This window comes from Talpa europaea, assembly GCF_964194135.1.
Source record: "Talpa europaea genome assembly, chromosome: 2".
Lineage (NCBI taxonomy): Eukaryota > Metazoa > Chordata > Mammalia > Eulipotyphla > Talpidae > Talpa > Talpa europaea.
Window position 1 is genome coordinate 85743508 of NC_140068.1, and position 17627 is coordinate 85761134.

General features: G+C 37.6%; 1 protein-coding gene across 1 annotated transcript; it reads left to right on the plus strand.

The window, feature by feature from the left end:
* Window positions 1-553: 553 nt before the first annotated feature.
* Window positions 554-8171, plus strand: ENPP5 (ectonucleotide pyrophosphatase/phosphodiesterase family member 5; the record flags this gene model as incomplete). Its single annotated transcript, XM_084256592.1, has 3 exons — window positions 554-1382; window positions 3580-3756; window positions 7744-8171. 3 exons carry the CDS (start codon window positions 554-556, stop codon window positions 8169-8171), a joined length of 1434 nt encoding a protein of 477 aa, XP_084112718.1.
* Between the last annotated feature and the right edge of the window lie 9456 nt (window positions 8172-17627).

The following is a 17627-nucleotide window of genomic DNA, read 5'->3' on the forward strand; positions in this document are numbered from 1 at the left end:
ACAATATATTTGAATGCCACAAACTTTATGTCACTTCAAGAAACCAAATTTATCTATTTTCTCCTCTCTAATGTCTTCTCTAATATGATGAGCCAAACATAAAGCCTTGGTTGGGTTGAGTAAATAGAAGTGTTTTTTTTTTTTTTTAAAGCATTAATGTTTCTGACCATAAGTCAGAAGTCTGGGTCAACTGAAATTTTTATTTCTGAATTTTTATTTCTAAAAAAATTGCATGTGGATTATATCACACTTTGAAATATTTGGAGAGCTTACTTAAATAGTTCCTTTGAGGAATTTTTCATGACTTAAAAGGTAAAAAGTTTTCTAAAATACAACTAACCATCTTTATCGTACAGGTAGCCCCAGGTCTCTTGTTTAAGATGAAGTTATGCGACATAATACTTTTAGGCTGCGGTTTATAATATAATGGGAATTACTAAGCATCATCACTTTCAGTTTTGGGTAAAGTATAGAAAACAAAATTGTTGCCATTAACTTCTGTATGTTTTTTTATACAGATTATCTTCCAGTGAACTGATCAAGTACTTTGAAAATGACTTCAAAACTTCTCTGGGTGTCCTTCATACTTGCTGCATTAACACTTTCAATTACATTTGCTCTCCCACCAAACCAGCAAAAGGTTCTGTTAGTTTCATTTGATGGATTCCGTTGGGATTACTTATATAGAGTTCCAACACCCCATTTTCATTATATTATGAATTACGGTGTTCATGTAAAACAAGTTACTAATATTTTTATTACTAAGACTTATCCTAATCATTATACTTTGGTAACTGGCCTCTTTGCAGAAAATCATGGGATTGTTGCAAATGATATGTTTGATCCTATTCTGAACAAATCTTTTTCCTTGGATCACATGAATGTTTATGATTCTGAGTTTTGGGAAGAAGCAACACCAATATGGATCACAAATCAGAGGGCAGGACATTCCAGTGGTGCGGCCATGTGGCCTGGAGCAGATGTGAAAATCCATAAGAGCTTTCCTACTCACTACCTGCCTTACAATGAGTCCATCTCATTTGAAGATAGAGTTGCCAAAGTTATTGAGTGGTTTACATCCAAGGAGCCCATAAATCTTGGCCTTCTTTATTGGGAAGATCCTGATGACATGGGGCACCATTTGGGACCTGACAGTCCTCTCATGGGGCCTGTCATTTCAGATATTGACAACAAGTTAGGCTATCTCATACAAATGCTGAAAAAGGCAAAGCTGTGGAACACGCTAAATCTAATCATCACAAGTGATCACGGAATGACCCAGTGTTCTGAAGAAAGGGTAATAGAACTAGACCGGTATGTGGATAAAGACCTCTATACCCTTATTGATCAATCTCCAGTAGCAGCCATCTTGCCTAAAGAAGGTGAGTATGACCTGTGTACTCAGACTTAGGTCTGTATTTGCCTACTGTGATTGAGTGGGGGACCTTTAAAGTGTGCTTGTTTGCGTCATGTTAATATTATGGAATTTAATCCTTAGACTCTGAAAAGGCAAAAATCTCTGAGTCTAATTTTTTATTTTTTTCCTAAAATATTGAAATTGCTGCTTTATATTAATGGCAGTCCAGTTGAACCATTTTGTAATCATCGATTATATCAATGATAAAATTTATAGCCCCTTTCTCAGAAAATTCAATTTCTCAGAGAATTTGCGTGCAATTAGAGTGATTGCATGGAAGTCCTAAAGACATCTATAGAACCTGCCAAATAGGGAATCACTTAGAATATAGGAAGGAAGAGGAATTAGTCAATCTGAGGTTTATTTCTCTAATGTATAAGTAGGAAAGTAGTAACAATACCTTAAATTTTTCACAAATCTTGAACCCTGTCAACCAGGTATTATTTCATTTTGAGAAACAGGCAAATAAGTTCCCTAGGTTTAACATTCCCAGGTCAAAAAGTAAATGCAGAGCAAGTCTTGGGCCTGCTATTCTGACTTCTATTTTATCACCTCCTGGAGTTAGTTAGGTATCATATAAGAAGGTAGATTTTGAAAAGCTGGAATACTTCACAAACTTCACAAATGAGTTCTATCCCTCATGGGAGAGATAAAAGCATCATACAAAACAGTGAATGTTAAAATATGTTTGTGGGCCTGCACCAACTTTTTAACATCTTCACCATAACATGGCAAGTGTTTTGTTGTTGCTTAAGAAAACCACATTAACCAGTCAATTTTCCTTTTAAGAGTGGAATGGTGTTCCCTTCCTGGGGTGTGGGAGGCAGGGAGGACAAATGGATTTGAAAAAGGAGGAAAAAATTAAGGATAATTCCTGTCTACTGAATTTGAAGTCACAGAGGGTGCTTTTGTTACACACATCCAGGGTTTTAAACTTCCATTTTATAAGCTGCTGTTCATCTCCAGTTTGTCCTCTCCCAGCCTTCACCCTCCATTACCATATTTTCTTCTGTAGAGATTGTCTACTCTGTTCTCATAACTGCTGGAACTTAGCTCTTTGTTTACAGTGTGCTGGACATTTTACTTAGTGCCACTAATTAAAATTTTTTAATTTTTAAAAAATTTTATTTATTTTTGCATAGAAGAGCTGGGGCGCAGATCAGAGGTAGAGGGGGGGAGAGAATTCACCAGAGAGAGTGAGGAGCAAAACAGGCAGACTGACTGAAATACACTGCTGAGGGGAGCAGCGGGCGAGACAGGAGAGGTCTGCTGTGCCATATATGGGTTAGCTCCCTGGCCAGGTGTAGGGTCAGGAACGGACACGGTGCATGTTTTCTAGGATCCCATGCAGACTGGGTAAAGGAGGAGTCAGAGTCCTTAGTGGGTTTTTGGCAGGTCTTTAATTGGGGTTCACCAGGCATATGGCCGGCAGGGGTGCTGGGGGGCTGGGAGGCTGGCAGTCCTCCCAGCCCGCAGCAAATCTTCACTCTCTCTGGGCTCTCTGGCATTCTCTGCTTCTGCTTCTTTGCTTATCTCTCGGCTTCTGCTTCGGCTTCTTCTTTCAACTTCTGCTGCTGCTGGCGTCCCCGTGACGCTGCCCTTAGAAAGCACAGTCTTAGCTCAGATGAATCCCATCTACCTACTCCCACACCCTACTCCAGGTGCCCGCCATCAGACATGCATTCAGGACAAGGATCCATCATCTATCCTGATGGCGGGAGGGCAGAAAAGCCTGACATTTTTCCTTACCCTACACTGGGGATACAACTCAGGCCACAGTGGTGGTAGTGCTGAGACAACCCCTAGGCCACCAGGGAGGCCCACAGTGCCTCTAATTTATGCTTGTGTGAGTTTTTAAATTAGAGATTAGCCATTTAAGGTCCTATAAAATGTACTCTCAGTTGTTAGGATAATTTACTTACATTTTCATTCCCACTCTCCCCCCCCCCCCCGCCAGCCCCCCAACCTCCTTTCCTCAAAGGGAATGAGTGTTGAAGTGTCTGGCTATATTTACTGTGTCCAGCTGACTGAGGTTTTACCTTAGTAAGGGGTCTGCCTTGAGGGAATCAAGAAAGACTAGTTCACTCTGCTGCCTGTGGTAGTTTCTTTGTAGCAGTGGGCCTCTTGTTCTGAATAATCCCCCCTTCTCCTTTCTCTTTTAGGTAAATTTGATGAAGTCTATGAAGCACTAGCTCATGCTCATCCCAATCTTACTGTTTACAAAAAAGAAGAAATTCCAGAAAGATGGCATTACAAATACAACAATCGGATTCAACCAATCATAGCGGTGGCTGACGAAGGGTGGCATATTTTACAGAATAAGTCAGAGAACTTTTTGTGTGAGTAGCACAATCTATTTCTTCCTCTTCTGTGGAGTTTGCTAAAGTGGAGGCTATGGGTAATACAGCAGTCTCTTGACTGATCTAATAACTAGTGTCGTACATGAAGAGCAAAATCTCGATCCCTGGGCTTATAAAGAGAGATAACCTCCTAAAAGTGAAACATTTACTTCTTAAAGTCATCAGACCAAGGATATGCACAGTGATACATATTGTTAATGATAATCATCGTGTTGCTGAGAAAAACGGAATTTTGTCCTGAATAACTGAAATTTATACATTGAATTATCTTCTGCATGTTTTATAATCTCAAGAGTTTACTCTTTACTTTTACTAGCAATTGTTAGCTGGATCTAGTTTCTTTTTGTCCTATACCAAATGTGGGCCAGCTTTGCTTTACCCCTTGGAAGCATTTGTTTACCTTGGAAATATTTCTAAAAAGAAGCGCATATGTTACAAATAATAAGACATGAAGGCATTTTTTCTAAAACTTAATGATATAATTTTGGCGCCATTTCCACTGAATATAGATTATAATGGAAATGGCATTTGAAATGCAAACATGCCATGTAGGCACTTTCTGGCATCCTTAGTATGTAATTTTCTCTTTTCATGTGGCTTCTAACAAGTTGATCAAAAGGAAGTCCTCTTCTTTGGGATTTTATTAACCTTTGTTATACCCTTCATTTACATATTAGCTCCCAAAGTTCCCACCCTTTTCTTGTTTGTATGGCTAGTGACTGACTCCTGCAGACTAAATACCCCCAGCACCTGGCTTCTGGTTAGGTTTGGTTAGTAGAAACCCTGGCAGGAGTGTGCCAGAAGCCAAGGTATTTGTTCCCCACTCTCTCTGCCTCAGACTATCTGCAATAGGGCTTCATTTTCTCTGTGGTCCAGGCTCTCTCTGAACAACTTCTCTTTCACAGCCTCAGCTCCTACAAGATAGTCTTGGACTCTGGTAACCTCACTTCTCTCTCTGTCCCTCCAGCCCTGGTGGCCATAGGAAGTTCTCCCTGGGTAACCTCACTATCCCATGTTTGCCCCTCAACACTTTCATCTGTCAGCCTACCTGGCATGGATTCTGTTTTCCTGGGTGATAAAGCTATGAACTCTCACCACCGACCTGTCCACTGGGAGTCTTTTCTGCTTGTAAGGGCCGGACTGGGCACAGGTACAGGTTTTCTGATCCCATGCAGACCGGGTAAAGGAGGAGTCAGAGTCCTCAGTGGTTTTGCAGGTCTTTTATTGGGGTTCACCAGGCATATGGCAGGCAGGGGTGCTGGCTGGGGGGCTGGGAGGCTGGCAGGCCTCCCAGCCCCCAGCAAGTCTTTACTCTATCTGGGCTCTCTGGCGTTCTCTGCTTCTGCTTCGGCTTCTCCTTCAGGTTCTGCTGCTGCTGGCTGGGGCTGCTCGCGTCCCTCCGTGACGCTGCCCTTAAAAGCACAGTCTTAGCTCAGCTGAATCCCATCTACCTATGCCCACACCCTATTCCAGGTGCCCGCCATCAAGCATGCATTCAGGACAAGGATCCATCATCTATCCTGATGGCGGAAGGGCAGAAAAGCCTGACATTTTCCTTACCCTACACTGCTGTTACTTGAATGTTGGAAGAAAAACCACATCTGAAACCATCTGAAATCTCTTGTAGACATTGCTTGTTTATATGTGCAAGAGGCATACAAAATGCCCACTTAGGTAGAACTGGCTTCTCACCATGTTTATTGATGTAAAGAAAAGCAGTTTGCCTGATGGTAATTTCTTTTTTTAATTTTGCTTTTATGTATATTTTATATCATTCTTCCTTTGATGACAGTTAATTGTGGGGTATCATTGAGTCCAAGTGGCAGACATGGTTTCTGGTTCTTAAAACAGGTTTTACCTGCAGATAATGTTCTGTAAGCTACAGGAGAACTCTAAAAAGGCCTTTAAAAATAATTTCTTTGGCCATGAGAAGAATTGCTACTTTCACATGTTGTATGATGCAGGTAGCTCTTAAGTGAGAAGAATTGCTCAAAAAAAGGGGTGCTAGCTTTCAGGAGATTTATACTTTACAGTCAATATAAATTTAAGGGACTCTTGAAATTTTGATTTAACTATAATTACATACGTTGATTGGTAGTCACACTTATTTTTGCTAGAAACCCTTAATGGTCTCCTAATAGGTTACGTTATGTTCATTTATTCAACAAACACTTAAATATTGACCATTATAGTCATTCTCAGTCACTTGGCCTGAGTTTTACAAGAGAATTAAGTTTTAATGTCCAAAAGCTGTGGTTTTTAAAATGTGTTCCCAGGATCGGCACATTACCTGAAAACTTGTTAGAAATGCAATTCTCTACTTAAAGAATTAGAAACTGAGGGTAGAGCCTTGCAGTCTGTTTTTACCTGCCTTCTAGAGTCCTATACACACTTTAAAGTTTGAGAACTTCTCAGTTCAGGCATTTCTATTAAATATTGTCTCCTGGAGAATTTATAGCAGAAACATACAAAACAAAGTCTCGCTTTATGGGAAAGCCTTTATAAGTCAATGATTTTATTTCAAGCTTGATTTTCTAATAAGAAATGAGATAGGAGAATTATTTTTGCCTTGTTGAGTCTAGCTCCCAGCTTCTCATAGAACTGAATGCAGCCACCATCCAGTCAATTACAAATGATGTACTGGCATATGTCCCAATGTTACCACTTGATTAAATGGGATGGCATGTCACTCTATCAGATAACTTCATAAATTAGTATTATTTTTACTTACACTAGAAAGAATTGGGGCATTTAGAAAGACCTTTAGATGGAACTGACACTTTTAGAATTACTTAGAGAAGATGAGTAGGATCACTTCTTGACTTTCAGAGAAATTGATTTAGGATTTTTTTTCTTTTTTAAAGATTTATTTTTATTTATTTATGCATACAAGAACTGGGGTGTAGGCCAGAGGTGTGGGGGGTGAGAGGATTCACCAGAGACAGAGTAGGGAGCAGAACAGGTGGATCCACTGAAATTACACTGCTAAGGGGAGCAGCAGGTGAGACAGGGAGAGGTCTGCTGCGCCATGTGGGTTAGCTCCCTGGCGCAACTCATGTGGCAGTGGCTGGTGATAGCTTGATAGTACTGAGACTTTACTGTGCCACTAGGGAGGCCCAGGATTTTTTTGTTTCAGTAATGCATTTTTCCCTTGCTGTTTCCCTGTAGCAAATAATTTAGTATTAGAGATGATTTGCTAGTTACCCTTACCACCTTTAAAAAAACTTGTTGGTTTTCTTAGGTTGCTATCTTATCAGCTGTAGTGCCTGTGCCTTGCACCCTGATATGTAAGGCACACATGACTTTAACATGCAGAGTTTTTACGCACAAGTTTTCATCTTTCAATTTTGTATTAGGTGATAGTCAGAAGTCTCCCAGAGTTTTTATTGTATTTGTAACCACATTAAAGCTTATGGTGCAACTTAACTTAGCACTGGGTCCTGATCTGAACCACCAAAGTAAAGATTTACCCACAAGTCCTGCCCTTTGTCTTCAGTCCTGAGTGGTAGCTATAAGTGGAGGTTTGCTTTCTATGGTGTCTTTTCCCCCTTTATTTATTGTTCCCCACCTTTTATTATTAATTGTGAATTTATTGTCTTCATGGCAAAAGGCACTTTAGTCCCGTAATCTTTATAAAGATCATGATTGAAACATAGCAGGTACTTAACAAGTATTTGCTGAATGTTAGTTTACTTACCACCAAAAAAAGTCACTTTCATTTTCCTCTCATGTCATTCCACTTTGTTCTTTATCCTCCTTCCTCTGCTGCTTAGGGTACTGTGGGCTGTGAGAAAGATATGTTTCCTGGAGTGAATCGTGATGTTGACAATAGCAGTTTGCTTGTAAACGATTATTTTAAAAGTTGAAATAGGTACAATTTGCATTTACGTTTATAATTTAACAACAGCTATTTCCATTTCAATGCTAACTGGTTAGTTAACTTAATCATGTATTTTATCTTTACAGTAGGCAACCACGGTTATGATAACGCACTAGCAGAAATGCATCCAATATTTTTAGCCCATGGTCCTGCCTTCAGAAAGAATTTCACTAAAGCAGCAATGAACTCCACTGATCTGTACCCTCTGCTGTGCCAACTCCTCAATATCAGTGCCATGCCACACAATGGATCACTCAGGAATGTCCAGGATCTGCTCAGTTCAACAACTCCAGAAGCAACCCCTTCCACGCAGAGTACAACACCCCTCCCTGCTGGTGTCTACCCAAGACAACACAAACAAGAGGAGTCATACGCTTATTTTATAGGGATCTCTCTCGGTAGCATTATAGTTATTGTATTTTTTATAATCTCCATTAAACATTTAGTTCGCAGTCAAATACCTGCCTTGCCAGATATGCAGGCTGAAATAGTTCAACCGTTATTACAAGCCTAATGCTACTTTGAAGTGGAGATTGCATCATTATGTCAGTGTTTAAGGTTTCAGGGGAAACCAGTTTCAGACATCTGCACAAACCGTTAAGCAGTTACCTACATGTTCAAGCACAGTCACAGACACGCAGATTGGCCCACATACACGTGCCTGCAAAGGATTAAAACTGTGGAGGGATGTTTCCATTGTTCTTTCTAGCCTAGAGGTAGATAAGATCCTGCTTTATTGGAACTTGGCACATGTATATATTTAGCAACTTTGCACTATTTAAAATACTTTATATATTGCACTTTAAGTTACTCTCCTAATGGGTACTCTCTTTATGTGAAATGCACTTTATTGACAATTAGGTCTTTTAACTCGCTTGAAAGACTTTGCACCCATGTCACAGAATATTTGTTACTCATTGTTTGAATGGAATGAAGTTTCCAATTCCTGGGTAATGTAGAAATCTATCTCCTTTAATTGGAGGTGATGAATGTGAAAACTATGGAAAATTAAATGTACATTTGTACATCGAATTTTGGAGAGATGCATTCCCAACAGTAGGATGCATTATTGGGCATTCCTTTCCTAAGGACATGGGTTTTCATTTTATTTTCCCCCTAAAAAAAGAGATTCAAATATTTGACAGATTCTTGCTAAACATACTGTTTCTGTCATTAGACTTATCATTGCTCTGTCCTGATTGGTTATTTTACTCTGGTTTTTCTAAGAAGACACCAGGAATATAATTTCTGTTCTATGTAGTTTAGCACCAGCTTGATGAAAGAAAGCAAGTACTGTCGCAGAATGTTTTCTCTTGTTCTGTAATTACTTAGGTCTTTGAAACTCAATCAATTTTAATCACATTAAACAATAGATATAGCAGTATTTTCTTTCTAGTAACAAAGCACAAGCATTTTTTAGATTTGAGCATCTTAAAATCCATAGTTGCAGGAAAGCACAAACTTGATTTGGTAAAATGTAGGCAACTCAGTCCTTGGAAAAGCTAGAACATGGGGACAAAAGTTAGGCAGGGGCACATTGGAGTTGTTCACACCATACCCAGAGCAGTGCTGATGGCAAAAACTAGCAAGATAACTCTTAGAGTAATAACAGGTACTGCAATGAGAGGAACTGAGGTGATAGCCTTGTTTCATGAAACATTTGAATACCCATCATCAGGGACTCATCGGGATCAAAGATTAGTCCAAGTTCACAAATAGGCTTCTACCTCTTGGGGAGTATTTTTGTTCAGAAATAGACTTCACCTCTTGGCTAGTTTTTTCACTTGCCCAGTTATCTCAGCTTCTCCCATGCTACCTCCTAAAGCTGCGCTCCATCTCTTAATTAGTCTAGTTACAGGGAGTGTAGGGTTTCTAGGACATCTTAGAGAAAAGAGGAAGCAGCCCTGGAAACAATAGCTTTTCTTGAAATTAAAAACCACTTTGTAGACTCATGACCTACAGATAATGTGATTTTGTGTATATTTCTGCACTGCTGGGCTAATAACTAGGTACGATGGTATATGTAGTCCAGAAAGCAGGGATAATTTAGATATAAAAATCAAAAGTGGCATAGTGAAAGATATAATTTAGATGCTTCCTAAAATAAGTTGAATGAATTTTTTAATAAGAATAATACTAATGAAGAGTGTTAGCACCTGTTTTCATTTTACTCTACAATCTCTTAATAGGATAGAATTGTAATCACTGGAAATGTAGGTTGCAAAGTTGAGGTGTGGGTGGTAGATAGCAAACTCCTCAAGAAGTCTGAATTCTAGATTAGACATTTTAGAATGTCCAGTCACTCAAGTTGGCTTGTTTTATAGATGTGAATTTATCCTTACTGAGATATCTATATAAGACAGAAAGATGAAATTGGTTTATTGAAAAGCATGACTATTGAAATGCTATATGTACATTTAAGCTAATTGTTGCATTAAATTCCCTTTAGAAAGTGACCTTAATAAGAAAGTAATTTCTGTAACATTGCTGAAATCATTAAAATTCTGATATGAAGATTTGATTATTAAAAGCCTTCTTTTATTTACAGATACTTAGTTTCCTGTAAACTATCAGCAGGAGAGAAAATAAAAATTCCTTGGGAAAATCTAGTCATTCATCATTCTCTGATAGTTTTTGTTTTGCTTTATCTTTATGTCTTCATGGTCAAGCTGTGTGCATTGAACACAAATTAGCACATAGAAAATTTAGCTAATCTTACTAATGGTAAGAAAAAATTTTATTAAGCATTAGAGTTCTGGAGTGCCCCACATCTCACCATTTAAAAAAAAAATTTAAAGATTTATTTATTTATGCATACAAGGGCTGGGGTACAGGCCAGAGATGCCGGGGGCTGAGAGGATTCACCAGAGACAGAGTGGGGAACAGAACAGGCAGACTGAGTGAAATATACTGCTGAGGGGAGCAGCAGGCTAGACAGGAGAGGTCTGCTACGCCATGTAGATTGCTCCTTGGCGGGCCGGGGATTGATAGTTGCTCCCTGGCTGGCTGGGGATTGAACTCATGCTGCAGAGGCTGTGGATTGCTTCATAGTGCAGTGCTTAACCCCTTGCGCCACCAGGGAGGCCCACATCTCACCATTTTTGAGCAAACTCCTCCAGTAGCTATTTTGTGCAACTTAGTAAGATTTTTCTTACTCAGTGTATGTTTTGCAGTTTTTTTCTTCCTTTGCCTTTTGCCATGTAAATTTAAAAATTACTTTTCAAGCTGCTTTCTGACCTCTTAATGTAAAACTAGGATCCTATTAATTTCAGTTTCTTACAAGAAGTGATTTCTAAAAAATGTATGGGAGATTCTTACTTCTCTAGTTCCCAGTCTTTTTTCCAGCTGTTTAGGAACTGAGGGGGCACACTGGAGAATCATGGATTTGAAGGGATCTAAGGGAGTGTTCAGGCCTGATCTAACTTGACTCTTGCAAAGCTGTGACTTACTAGACACATCATTGGCAGCTGGAAGCAGGACCTAGGTATCCTGATTGCGGGGTAGGACTTCAACATAAATGAATTCTGAGGGACACAATTCATGTCAGGAGGAGAAAGCAAACAAATATGGCAGCTCCTGGAAAAATGAGAAGCTATATGAGAACATATTCAAATCTCCAATTTGACATTATTCGATTGTCTTCTTCCTTCAGGGTTGATAATGAGAAGTCATGCTACATCTCTGTAATAATGCCACTTTATACTAATATAGTCTCCCCAACCTCTCTCATTTCTCCCATAGTGTTTGGTATTTGTTTTTGAAATTTTCAATTCCCTGAAATTTTGTAGTTACCTTGAATACTCCACTCATCACTTAGGACTCATTTTAATTTTTGTGATATTAATATGCTTTTTTGATTATTTCTAATTTATTGTCTCTCTTCCATTTTCATTTTTTATTGAGGAAAGCTTGTTTCACAACACTATGTGATTTAAGGGGCCTCCCTAATGGCCTAGGGGTTAAGTCTCAGCGCTATCACCCCTAAGGCCTGAGTTCGATTTCTGGCCATGGAGCTAACCCACATATGGCGCAGCAGACCTCTCCTATGCTGCTCCCCTTAGCAGTTTATAGTAAGTGCCTGTTCTGCTCTCCACTCTGTTTCTGGTGACTCATCCACCCCCGCCCCCACACCTCTGGTCTATAACCCAGTTCTTGCATGCAAAAATAAATAAATTTAAAAAAAAACAACCACACAATATGTGATTCAGAGACTGGATCATGATACTTCAAATGCATGGCACCCACCACCAGGACTCACTCAGTCTTCTGCCAAGGCACTATCATTTTAAAGACTTATTTCTCTTTCATTTGAGTACATTCTTGCAGTTAACTTAGTTTATAATTTTCTTTAATCCATTTTCTGTTTACCTCTTTTGGTACTCATTTTAGTTGCATATTGAATATTCTGAATTATTTTAATATTTTCCAACTCTATTACATTATTTGAGATACTTTATCTCCCAAGCCTTTGCCCTATTATTGTTTTCAGTTTTTCCAACTTTTGTTTCTTCATATTGTTTTTTTAACTCTTTACTGAAATGTGTTACTTAAAATTATACAAATAATGAATGTCAATTATTGAAAGTGAACAAATCCAGGTAACATCTTTAGAAGAAAAAATAGAATATTATCCACATCAGAAAACCATTAGAAAACCCCCCTTCGAACTCCAGTCAGTACCCCTTCCCTTGTGCCTAAAGATAACACTATCCTGATTAGAAAGGTAAGTTTTCCCTATTTTAAAATATAAATAAGCAATATTTTATGTTTGACTTCACTTAAGATTATATTTGTGAGATTTGTCCATGTTTGTGTGTAACAGTGGTTGTTTTTGTTGCTTCATGGAATTATCTGAATATATCACAATCTTCTATTTTTGGATATTTAGATCATTTCCAGATGGATGTTACTGTGTTCTACATTCTACATGTCTTTGGTGCATATATGTATATATTTTTATTGTATATATTATATAAGACCACTATATTTGGTCTTGGTATTTCCCAAAAGCAGAATCTGAGGCAAAGAATAATTTACTTGTGAGCTGATTCCAAGAAGCAAGAGTGAGTGACAGAGAGTGAAAAAGAGATGCAAGAAAGCCAATGAAAGTCTATACAAGCATAAGCTAGAGAATTGGCCACTATTATGAGTGATGTGTGCTCAGCCCTACAGGGCCTGCAGAGGGTTCTTATGAAATGCATCTAATATATATCTAATAAATAAATACCTAACATCTAAACACCCATACATCTATGGATTCTCCATTTCAACTAAGGCAAGCAGTTCTATTTGTCTGTTTATTCTGTATCAACACCATAATGTCTTATGTTAGTTCTTGATATCTGACAGAGTATGTCCTACCATTCTGTTTTTCTTCAACATTGAAATCTTGGTGCTGTGCATTTCTACATAAATTCTGTAAATTCTGTAAAATATAAAACCCTGTTAGAATTTCTTTAATATAATTTAAGGAGAATTGTTCTAATTACAATATTGAATTTCCTATCCTATAGGCATAACTTCTCCTTTAAATTTTGGAATTCCTTAATTCCTTTCAGTATTATAAAGTCCTGTACAAAAATTCTACATACATTTTGTTAGGAGACTTCTTTCTATATTTTTCATATTTTCTATACCAATGTAAATGATAATCATTTTAAAATTTATTTGCTTCCTGCTGATAACTGAAAATACACTTAGTTTTTGTGTCTTATATCCAACAATTTTGTTAAACTCAGTGTTATCTGTAGATTGCTTTGGATTTTCTATGTATGCAATCATGTCATCTGTGGATATGACGGATTGAAAAAGAGCTTCCTTGGAAATTTCATATAAAAAACACAGTCACTTTCCTCAGTGGACAGTTCAAACAATGTATAAATCAAGAGTCCAGGGCCCTAGCTATAGGAACTCTCTTATAAAATGTGTATTTGTGTAGTGGGGCTGACTAGATTTGTTTTGTGGTCAATTTCTACTGATCCCTTCCACCACCTCTGTCCGACAAAGCGAAGTTAAGCATGATAGATAATGAAAAGAGCCGGATTGCATCACTGGCAATTCAGATTTTTAACACAGGAGGGAGGTCTGAAACAGAGACATTTCAAGCCATCATGATGAAGCTGTCAGTGGATGAGCTCAGGAGACAGTCTGACAGGGCAAGGAGATAGAAAAAAGAGATGTGATAAGGTAAACCACCTGCAAAGCAGTTTAGCTGCTGTTTGGGTAAGACTATCTTTGCCTTCCAGGTAATTTTGGACATGAAATATAAGTCACAGAACCTAGTGGTTTCACCATCAACCCCCCTGCACACATACACACACATGTGCGCACATGCATACATGCGAACATTCACACATGTATTAGGATACAAAAGTGCACATGCATGTTATCATCAATACTGTATGTTTGTGCGAGTATATGTGTGTGTATGAGAGAAACATAGAAAGACAAGACAAGCTGTTTTGGATTGTGATATATTGATTGTTATATATTCTCGGAAGCAGTGGTTGTGAGCATGTATGTGTGTTTGTGAGCTGAGGGAGCTGGGGATACTGTAATGATGCCCATGCACAGGTACCAAGAAGGCTGGCGGTAGGGGAAGGTGTGAAGCTGGCATTCAAACTCCAGGAAGCATAGGGTCTGGGAAATAGTTCTAGATCCAAGGATGCCAGTAAGCAAGAGCTAAACCATGAATGGATTTAAGTCATTTGTTGTCATAAAGTTTAACCACCTTTGAAATGCTACAGAACTCTCTTCTAAAGAAAGTACTTTTATTCTTCTGCTTTCCCACAGTTCCAAGCAACATTCACTGAACATAAAAATAGGAAATGAATTAATCACTGCTCTACTAGAGGAAACTGTTGAATCTGTATTCAATTCAACATGACATTAAATACTTAGTTACATACAAAACAAAGTTTAAATACACTAATCATCACCTCATTGCCAATGTTTTTATAATCAACTTTTTCAATTCTTCCTTTCTACTGTTAGCCAATAAATTATCATGCAGAAACTGCAAAATTAATTTTGGCTTTCTTTCTAATGTCCTTATGCTGGATTGCAGATTTCTATACTTTTAAAATCTTGATTGAATGTTATACACTTAATCCCAATTAAGGAAGCTATCTGTAATGAACACCTATGTGTATTTTTACAGTGTTACTAAGTCATGTCAACACCTATCACATTAAGTATATTTTGTAAGAAGATGAAAAATTAAAAACCTTTAATGTCATTGAGGTTTTTATTAAATGTTTTGGTAATTTTATTCACATACAATTTTTTAATCATAAGCAAAGTCATCAACTATTCAAACAATGTAGCCAAAATATATTCTACTTCAACTTAAGGCACTACATACCAATTTCTTTGAAGCACATTCATGACACTTTATTTACATACTATTTTAAGAAATGACAATAAATACCACATTCTATCTCATATTTGTCCTTCATGTGTATTTTTATGTATTCACAATAAAATAAAACCCTCCTATAAAAGGAAATACATGTAATCATCCTTAAAGCTTACCAGATGTGGGCAAGGGAAGAGACACTCAAGAACAATACAAAGGCATGTTTTATCCTTTAATGTTCCAAGAATTTATATTTAAATTCTTATTTCAAGCTTACTGTTACAATAATACAGAGCCTATAATGCAGAGAATTAAAGTAATTTTTATTCTATTGCTGTTTAGAACTCACAGTAACAGAATGGTTCCCATGTTAGAAGTAAATACATGTATCCTGAAAGCATTCTCTGAATTAACAACAACAACAAAACACTTAATAAAAATAATTTCTATTATTTTTGAGTTTTGTTTTCATAAGTAGGTATGCTTTTTCTGGAACCAAATACTTTCCACCACCCAAAAAACACAGCAGCATATCAGTCAGTTATTTAACAAAATACACACCAAACCTTAATAGACGAGACTCGCTTTACTAAACGGTTCTCAGTGTGCTAGAGGACTCGTTGGCTTGCAGGGTGATTTTTTAAAGATACAAATGAAGGAACCAAGTTCAATTTATAATACACAGACTTCTCCTTGATTAAATAAATACTGTTCTTGTCCTATCAACATATACATACAAAATTTACAATTTTCATTAGAGTTAGTATTTGGAGAATAAAATGAAATACAGGACAAACAGGTAAATATCTTCTATTCAAAGGATTAAGGCACTGACAGGGCATTCCTTCCTATTCCACGTTATTCTATAAAGTTCATTTAGGTTGGACGGCCATGTATAGATTTCTGAAACTCAAGCCACATTCGAGCTAATGTGCTTGATTATTGAAATGCCTACCACTGCAAGGAATAAGCTCTTCTCAAGATTTCCTGCCACTGTTTTCGACATCTCAAAAAATGTCCATTGCTTTAAATGTGACTGTTCTGTTCTTTCTTTTTATTTATTTTTTTTCAATGGAAATTGAAGTGGGAAGAAGTCTCACTTAGTTCAGATCAACGATTAACTTTTAGGATACCTTTTATGTGAGGGGAAAAAAATGTCAGAATTAAAATCTGTCAAAAAGCAAAACTGGCTTATCAGTTTCATTTCATTTATTTATTTTGTTGGTTTAAATACAGTCAACTTATGACCAATTGCATGAATTATTTATGCAGGCTATGGAAATGCTTCTTACCAGGCACCAAATACCAGGATCAGGAAATTAGCAGTGACCAAACAGAATGAATGACATGTTTGATAACTGGCCCCATTGTTCTTTACCATCACAAAGAATCAACATTTAACTGGACTGCATATTTATTGCAGATGATTTTTGTATTTGCCAAACACTTACAGTTTATTTTCTATTGTCAAACTTTAAGTTCACACTCTTACTAGTAATTGCGCTCCTCAGGTGCTGATGAATGGTTCCTGAGCCCAATTTTCTCTCTATAAGGTGCAATCTAAAGTGTCACAATTCAGTTTCTTCATATTCTGATTATTATAAGGTACCACCTAGCAAAGGTAGGGTGACAGTTCTTTACAACAAATCCATGGCTCTGAACAAGTATGTTAAAAATGTGTGAGGAGAGCAATTATTTCTATGAATCAAATATTGGAGAATGAAGCATAGGCAGCACTAAGGCCACAGAATATCACCAGAGTGCCGAGAGGTTATTCTGCACTTACCATATGAATAATGTAACAGATCAAAAGATACCAAATTGAATTTAATTTTTTAAAATTACTTCATTGCTGAAAAAGTAAGGCATAGGAGTTTGAAAGACAAATGTAAAAACCTCTCTTCCTCATTCTGATCCAATCAAAACCAGATTTGCATTCATATCATCAATTTTTTTGTAGCACTTGGATACCTCTGGCTACATAAACAACATGAGAAAGTTAAAAATGGTAACAAAAATTAATACTTTTTTTTTTTTTTCGTGGGACCCTCGCAGGCGGCAGGGGAACAAACTGGCGCTGCAGAGGCTGCGGGCAGCCTCGCAGCCCAGTGCTCAACCACAGCGCCACCAGGGGAGGCCCCCAAAATTAATACTTTTTAAAAACTGTGACTTTAATTGGTGAGTCAGAAGAAAGCAAACAATATGAAGTGCAAATGGAACCTGTCCTGAGAGCTGATCTACAGAATGTGGAAGCCTGCCTACTGCACAGTTCACCTTTGACCTCCTGTCAGTCATATGAATTCCGTATACTGGGACACTCAGACACACTACACACATACACACACACACACACACACAACTGAAAACTTACACAAAAGCAGTAAGCACAAGTAGAGAAATCACATTTTCCCCATTTTCTTAAAATATCACATTAGCAATAATCTCCAAAAGATATAACTGTTGAGATTTAAATAACTTAAGGGTCTTAATAAAGACACAATGGTGAAGGCTCCGGCTTTGGATTATATAGTTTTCCTTTTTTTTTAATAATAGATTTCCTCAAAAAATTTCTTTGTATGCTAGATCTTTTTTGTGTGACTAACAGATTTTGTT